The sequence below is a fragment of the Gorilla gorilla genome, chromosome 1 (genome assembly GCF_029281585.2).
Source record: "Gorilla gorilla gorilla isolate KB3781 chromosome 1, NHGRI_mGorGor1-v2.1_pri, whole genome shotgun sequence".
In the NCBI taxonomy this organism is placed as follows: domain Eukaryota; kingdom Metazoa; phylum Chordata; class Mammalia; order Primates; family Hominidae; genus Gorilla; species Gorilla gorilla.
Window position 1 is genome coordinate 22,400,222 of NC_073224.2, and position 8,533 is coordinate 22,408,754.

The 8,533-nt window shown below is 38.2% G+C and overlaps 1 protein-coding gene across 1 annotated transcript in view; it reads left to right on the forward strand.

The window, feature by feature from the left end:
* Positions 1-8,165, forward strand: part of KCNK1 (potassium two pore domain channel subfamily K member 1) — a 61,720-nt gene extending 53,555 nt beyond the window's left edge. Inside the window, exon 3 of the mRNA XM_031001026.3 lies at positions 3,587-8,165. Coding sequence (XP_030856886.1) covers positions 3,587-3,846 — 260 coding nt within the window. The 3' untranslated portion in view covers positions 3,847-8,165. The remainder of the gene's footprint in view (positions 1-3,586) is intronic.
* The last annotated feature ends 368 nt before the right edge of the window (positions 8,166-8,533 follow it).

The following is an 8,533-nucleotide window of genomic DNA, read 5'->3' on the forward strand; positions in this document are numbered from 1 at the left end:
ATGAATTTCTTACTAATAATGTAGGCGTTATAAATGACAGTGTGAAAATACATCATACAGAATGTACTTGATAACCGTTAATTAAAAAAAAAGATTGCTCTACTTTATTAAATATTTTAAGGCCAAGAAAACTAGGCCTCGGATAGAGCGTGTTATCAATCATGCTCTTTAATTTACCAGAAAAGTCTTAAAAGAGCTGCTTACCTCATTTGTCCATCTGGTTCTTTTTAGAAGAAGTTCGCCTCTATTAACTGTTTCCAGAATTTTGTGTGTGGAAAATAAAATGGGCATTCAAATTCAGATGGTCAGGAACTTATAACTTTTTAACAGTTTTCATTTTAAATTCAATGTAATATCATAGAAAACTTAACCATCCATTTTCAAGAAACTGTTCATTTCTGTGTGAGCCCTCCTGTCCTTTTCAGGATGCACACAGTTGCAGTTATAATGTACCTACTGTTTTCATTTCTGTCTTGCCTTCTTAAGAATTTTTCAATTTATGACTTGGCTCAGGTCACGTTTTCTAGGAAATCATAGTAGATACTCAAGCAGCCAGATGCTCTGTCTTGGCCCTGTCTTGTAATTCTTAACCCTACAAAATGCTTAGTTGAATTGTGTGTATTTTGACATTTCCTTTAAACCATGGGCTCAGCCAAAACAGACTTTACTCATAAATCCCTAATGCTTTGAACAGTTCCTGGCTACCATACAAGTTCGATAGACTTTTTTTTGCCAAATGGTTACTTAGGATAATTTTATATTTCCTGTAGCTACCATAGGTATTATTTTTAGAGCCCATATGGTATTCACCAGGTGGCAAAACCATAATCCAATCATGCCTCTATTGCTCACTATTTAGCTTTCTTCTAATTGAGGGGTATTATAAATGACACTGTAGAGAACTTCCTTTTTTTTTCTTTTTTTTTTTTTGAGATGGAGTTTCATTCTTGTTGCCTAGGCTGGAGTGCAATGGCACGATCTCACTGCAACCTCCGCCTCCTGGGTTCAAGAGATTCTCCTGCCTCAGCCTCCCAAATAGCTGGGATTATAGGCACCTGCCACCACACCCGGCTAATTTTTTGTATTTTTAGTAGAGACAGGGTTTCACCATGTTGGCCAGGCTAGTCACGAACTCCTGACTTCGTGATCTGCCCGCCTCAGCCTACCAAAGTGCTGGGATTACAGGCGTGAGCCACCCCACCTGGCCAAGAATATTTTTGTATATATACACATTTCCTCCTCTGATATTCTTCCAAGAAATGAGATTTGCTGGTGCAAAGTGAATACGCCTTTTTGTGACTCATAGAACATAATGACCTGGTGCTTTCCAAATGTTGTTATGAGTTGACACGTCACCAGCATTATCTGAGTGTGACAGTTTCAGCACTCCTGGGGTGGTGATGGCCAGTAGCATTAGAGATGTTTTTTGTGTATGTGAGTTTAATAGCCAAATAAACATTATCTTAACTTTCTTTTCATATAATAGGTGATTGTTTTGTTTTATTTTATTTTATTCTGTGACTTGGAAAGTAGAATGTTTCTGTAATTATGTTTGCTAGCTACAATAATTTTCTCTTATATAAATTGTCTTCTCATAAATTTTGCCCAACCACTTAACTTCTTCAGTGTTTCATATAATACTAAATCCTTGCATAACATTTTATCACTTCTTACAATGTGGATCATTTTTTAAAAAGCAATCTACATAGAATTAGTTTATGTTTTGAGCATCAAGAACTTGAGTATCTAACAAATGAATGTTCCAAAGATATATTAGATGTGAGCAGGATAAAATACCCCTGTTTTTGTCTGAAACCCCATGGATATTTTTGTGAGCATTCAAGAGTTTGACAAAATAATTATAAAGGAGGCTGGGCACGGTGGCTCATGCCTGTAATCATAGTACTTTGGGAGACGAAGGCAGGCAGATCACTTGAGGCCAGGAGTTCGAGACCAACCTGGCCAATATGGTGAAACACGATCTCTACTAAAAATACAAAAATTAGCTGGAAATCACTTGAACCTGGGAGGCGGAGGTTGCAGTAAGCCAACATCATGCCACTGTACTTCAGCTTAGGTGACAGAATGAGGCTCTGTCTCAAAAAATAGTAATAAGAATAATAAAGGAAAAGACACAGAGATCCATCAATTAGTCTAACAATGTCATTACTATTTTTAAAGTACAGGAGAGCACATTGAATGCACGATATTGTTTTCAAAACCTATAGTCAGATTCTGAAGATACTAAAACTTTGTATTCTTGGGTTAATTAGTTTCCTTATTCCTGTTATGCTGCCAATTTTAGCCTCCCTACTTCATACATTTTCGAAAATCCTTCTCAAATGTTTTACCACTGGGACATAAAATCAGAATTTTTGTTATTCTTGGAGTTTTCATCTTCACGTTTCTGTTCCTTTTTATGATTTTTTTTTCTGAAAACTCATTTTTAAAATGATGGAAGGAATTTTAAATCACCATTTCCCATCACAGATTCCAAGCAATACATTTCACTTGAGTCAACAGTTATCCTTTATTTTCCCAGTAAGAAACTGGTAATGTTGGCCAGTGAATAGTCCACATGTCCAAAAACAACTGAGAGATAATGAAGAGCTTGGCTTTGTTGCTGGATTTAGGTGCAAGTGTAGATAGCCATGCACAAGGACCTATTTAGTATCAACATACATTCTTACATTTTTGATTTAGTGTAGTGTATTAGTCTGTTTTCACACTGCTGATAAAGACATACCCAAGACTGGACAATTTACAAAAGAAAGAGGTTTAATTGGACTTACAGTTCCATGTGGCTAGGGAAGCCTCACAATCATGGTGGAAGGCAAGGAGGAGGAAGTCACGTCTTACATGGATGGCAGCAGGCAAAGAGAGAGAGAATGTGTGCAGGGGAAGTCCTCTTTTTAAAACCAACAGATCTCGTGAGACTTATTCACCATCATGAGAACAGCAGGGGAAAGACTTACCCCCATGATTCAACTACCTCCCACCAGGTCCCTCCAACTACACATGGGAATTCAAGATGAGATTTGGGTGGGGACACAGCCAAACCATAGCATTTAGACTGCAATTTCTATTATAAACTCTTATTCTGTAATAGAAATTGTAAGAGTATTGAGTGCTTAAAAAGATATGAAGCTTTCTTCCGAGCACCCCGTGATAAAACAAAAACTTTTCTAAAACATCACTGGCCTTTTGTGAGCCACTGATTATAAAGCAGAGGTGGCAAACCCGCCTTGCATAAAATATCACACTTGGGTAAGTGCAGTATGTTATGTGTCTTTAATAATGCCACATCAGCCCCAAGTATTTTTTTTTTTCTCAAAAATTACAGCCTGTGATTCTAACTAATCCAAGTTCATAGGAGGTTAAATCATTCTTCATTATTTCACTCTTTAATAATGGGTAGTTCCTCTTTGAACCATGAACTTAAAAACACTTCTAAAAATTAAGAAACTGGCAATGAGTTTATTCCTTAACAAACACTGTGTTGGCATGAGGTGGGGAGGTAAATCACTCGCTACTTGATTTATCCATGTTGAGATCACACTAAGACAGTGTCCTGTTTCTCACACAGGTTACCTGCTACTTGGCCTTATTGCCATGTTGGTAGTTCTGGAAACCTTCTGTGAACTCCATGAGCTGAAAAAATTCAGAAAAATGTTCTATGTGAAGAAGGACAAGGACGAGGATCAAGTGCACATCATAGAGCATGACCAGCTGTCCTTCTCCTCGATCACAGACCAGGCAGCTGGCATGAAAGAGGACCAGAAGCAAAATGAGCCTTTTGTGGCCACCCAGTCATCTGCCTGCGTGGATGGCCCTGCAAACCATTGAGCGTAGGATTTGTTGCATTATCCTAGAGCACCAGGGTCAGGGTGCAAGGAAGAGGCTTAAGTATGTTCATTTTTATCAGAATGCAAAAGCGAAAATTATGTCACTTTAAGAAATAGCTACTGTTTGCAATGTCTTATTAAAAAACAACAAAAAAAGACAAATGGAACAAAGAAGCTGTGACCCCAGCAGGATGTCTAATATGTGAGGAAATGAGATGTCCACCTAAAATTCATATGTGACAAAATTATCTAGACCTCACATAGGAGGAGAATACTTGAAGCAGTATGCTGCTATGGTTAGAAGCAGATTTTATACTTTTAACTGGAAACTTTGGGGTTTGCATTTAAATCATTTAGCTGATGGCTAAATAGCAAAATTTATATTTAGAAGCAAAAAAAAAAAGCATAGAGATGTGTTTTATAAATAGGTTTATGTGTACTGGTTTGCATGTACCCACCCAAAATGATTATTTTTGTAGAATCTAAGTTAAACTTACTATTTATAATGCATAGGTAACCATTAACTATGTACATATAAAGTATAAATATGTTTATATTCTGTACATATGGTTTAGGTCACCAGATCCCAGTGTAGGTCTTAAACCAAGACTATAGATATTTTGTTTCTTTTGATTTCTCTTTATACTAAAGAATCCAGAGTTGCTACAATAAAATAAGGGGAATAATAAACTTGAGAGTGAATAACCATAGTATTCTGCTGCAATAAATGTTTCTACCCTCTTGCGATAGAATGGTGTCAGATGTCTAACATGTTTATAAACATTTTTTTGAATTGAACAAGTTATGAAAAGGATTTATTGAAAGGTTAAGATACTTTGTTTTGAAAGTACATTGTGATTTGCAGCCACCTAGCACTAAAGCACAGAACTTAAACACAAATCCCTAAATGAACAGATTATGTTACATTAATCTGAGAATTTTAAATTTAGAAGCTAAAATAAATAAAAATCACAGCTGGTTGTAATCCTATGCTTTCATATATCAGAAGTGTGCCTCTATGTAGAATATATATACATATGTGTGTGTATATACATATGTATATATATACTCCTTCATAGAAAACATAAAGGTCACATTTAGATGATGTACGCAGGATACTATTATATTAAGGATTTTAGAAAAGAAAATGAGAAAGCCCCTGTGTGATAATGAATGTCCACTGACCCCCGCAATGGAGCCTTACCTCCCATGGGTGGCTGCCCAGGAGCTGGTGGTTGAGGGGCTGGTAAAAATCAGTGCAAAATCAGCGCCCTCTGATGAGCCAGCCAAGCACTTTGATTATGGGCCAGTCTCCTGACAGTGGGTCACTCGCTCAGTAACCTCCTACCTTCTGTACCATGTGCTGCCATGAGCAAATTATTACCAGCTGCAGGGCAAAGGGAAAGCGTCCCCTTACCCTTCGGAAGATTTGCTGAAAAATCAACTCACGAAAAGGCAGATTAATGAGAAAAGGCATACACATTTATTAACCACCATGCACACAGAAAGAATTACAGAGTGATTGTCCAATATCTCAATGGGGGTTCACATGCTTAAATATCTTGCTGATTAGAGGACCGGGAGATGGAAAAATGTAGGTGATTTTAGAGGGATAGTATATGATTTTTAAAGGCATCCAAGTGTGCTGCCCTGTAAGCATATTTCGTCCCTGCTGACCATGTCCCTGCAATAGAAGACTGCTGTCATGAGGCCAGATCATTGGTTAAGGGTAGAATAGAGAATCCTTGGAGAATAGAGGCATGCATCCTGCCATAACTGGATCTGCGACATTTCCGATGGTCACAAGGCTTGGTGTGGAGCAGAGTCCTGAGATGCTCATCAATATAAATCACAGAAGCTGGATTACACTTGGAGAGTGTTATTGTATTTTATGCAATGCAGGAAAAAATAATGGCTAGTTTGCTACAGCTGCTTGGCTCTAACATGAGAGGGAAGTTCAAAGTCCAGAAAATGAGGAAGGACATGAAGAAAAACTTCTGAATCAGATGTGATTAATAAGTAATAGAGTGTAGTACTTAATTTTAGGAACTCGTTTGAATCCGCAGAGAACACATTAAACCTTAATGCCCTTCAAATTGTTGTTGTTAATGTGAAGGGCAAAGTAGAAAAGTAGGAGCAAGTTTTGCCTCGGCCCCCACCCTAGCAGGCAGGAAAGTAAGGGAGGATGTCTTCCCCAGGGTTTCTTTTTGTCTTTGGCCGATGATGCTGCCCTTTGGTCCCCAGGGAGAAGCGAGCTTGGTCACCCAGGAGGAGCTCTGGGTCAGCCTCTCAGAGAACAGAAATTCGGCTTGCTGCAGGCCTGACAAGGAGGTGGAAGATGAGCAGTGTAGCTAAGCCAGAACTGACCTTGGGAACACTTTAGTTGGAGGCGAGAGAGTGGGAAGTTGGAGGTAAAAGTGACTACTAGAGAATTCTGGGTGATGAGTACAAGCTGAACTCACTTGCTTAGCTTGAGCCTTCAAGATTGAGTTCCTAAGACGCCTGCGGAATGCCCTCAGGGTAGAACAGCAGCAGAAAGCCTTATCATTCCAGGACATGGTCCTGTGTGTGAACTTAAATGTGACACGTGTCTGGTAGGGATGTTGATTTCAAAGTAGCAGATACACTCCATGTGAGGAGAGAACACAGAGTATCTCAGAGTGGGAGTTCCTAAGCTCTCAGAAATCCAAGGGAAGAGAGACCAAGGGGTGGGAGTAGTCTCTAAATGAATCATGTAAAAGATTCCCAGGACAGATAAAGTTTAGCCCAGATCACTCCATTTATGACACTGGTTTCTTTCTATAGTAATCATGCCACCAAGATATTTTGAAAGTATTTGTTCAAAAGTTGAAGAAGACAAGTGGGAGAAAAAAGAAACATTTTCTGAAGACAGAAATTTGGTCTGACTTCAAAAAAAATCGAGTAATGTTTAGATTACTGACATGGGGTCACTTTTTTTTTACCTGAGAAAAAAATCACACTCATACTTTCTCCAAACCAGCTTTATGGGCCTTTTGGAAAATGAACGAGGAGATATTTACAAATCTGGAGACCTCAAGATAACGGAAATAGGCAATGCAAAACCTTCTTAACTCTTTAAAGTACACTGACCTCTTACTAAAAACAGCTATTTGTTTCAAAGAAGAAAAGTTTTAAATTGGCAGAAGCACATGTTGGAGAATTAGAACAGTATTATCTGTCTCTTATTCAGAATTCAGTGAGAGCAGAGCCTCCTGATTGTCTGGCATAATACATTTATTTTGGTATTTGTTGTTGTTAAAGCCTCCATGCTGGGAAGAGCTGTGATAAATACTGATATCCTCAATTTAGGAAGGCAGTCCCTTCAGGATGTAGTTTCAGCAATGTATATATGGCAAATTTAGAAACAAAAGTTTCTTAGCAACTTATAGTTGAAATTGAAATGAGACAGTATACCATTTACTTTATTTGACTATGCCAAGTAACTTTTTACATCTGTCTCTGTAGCATGTTTAAGATTTTCCTATTGTGACTTTTTTTTTTATTTTGCAAGGGTTTTACATTGTGGAAATTTGGTGCATCCAAACCTTTTGTGTGAGGCAAGATGTAAAATTGCTGAAGTCAATTTTCCTAACATCTCTCTTATCTAATATGTACTGTCAGGCAAACTCAGCTTTTTGGAGTGCAGTAAAGGACCCAGAAGTAAATAAAAATGCTTTTTAAAGTATTTTTCATGCCCTGGTAGGAAAGCACATTTAAAAAGAAGTAAGCCCTCTCTTTGCTTCACTCATGGCATACACATACTTACTTTGCACACAGTTCTAACAAAATTATTACTCTGTTTTTCCAACCCACAGAAAATAAAGGAGAGAGTTGTATTAAAAGGCAAATTTAAGACAAATTAATTCAACAGAGTTTATTTGAAATTAAAGGATTCATGAATTGGACAGCATTCAAAGCCTGAAGAGGTTCAGAGAATTTCACTGTAGCAGCAAGAGGTGTGGGGTTTTATAGGCTGAACATGCAAGCAAAGCAAAGCAATTGCTTGATTGTCTACAGCTACGTATTTGTCTTAATTGAATATGATCTACTGGAAAATCCCTGGGCTTGTTGGTGGTTTCTGACTGGTAAAGGTTTTTTGTTTGTTTGTTTGTTTGTTTGTTTAACTGTTTATGTTGAATTGGGCTTGGCTGGATTTGTTCACCTAGGAAACAAAGGGCTCTGGGGCCATCTCAGCCTAATGGCCTCTCAATTATTTTAACAATTGCTACCCAAATTTTGTGTCAACATAAATGACGTTACAATTTTTGGTGATACAATTAAAGAATTTAAAAGTCTCCATATGCAACTTGGCAATAATTACTGTGCAATCACTTAGGCGGCCTTAAAATAGTAAGCAGTCTCTCAGTTTCTGTAAAAGCATCCACAGTACTTGCACCATTCCCTTAGCATCCTGTGGCACTCAGCATCTGCGTAGAACAGTCTGACCACTCTATTTTATACTGAGAAGGAGAAATGGTCACACCCTCTAGAGACATGACAACCTGTCTTACTGAAAGCAACTTTTGACTAAGTCTGGAGCCTCACTTACATGTTAGCATGGCAGCTAACATGCTGCTCTCAAAGGGGGCGCCACAGTGTACTCAGAGCCACAAACCACACACAGGTGGCCTAGCAAATTTTTGCCAATGTGGAAAACCCACATTTTA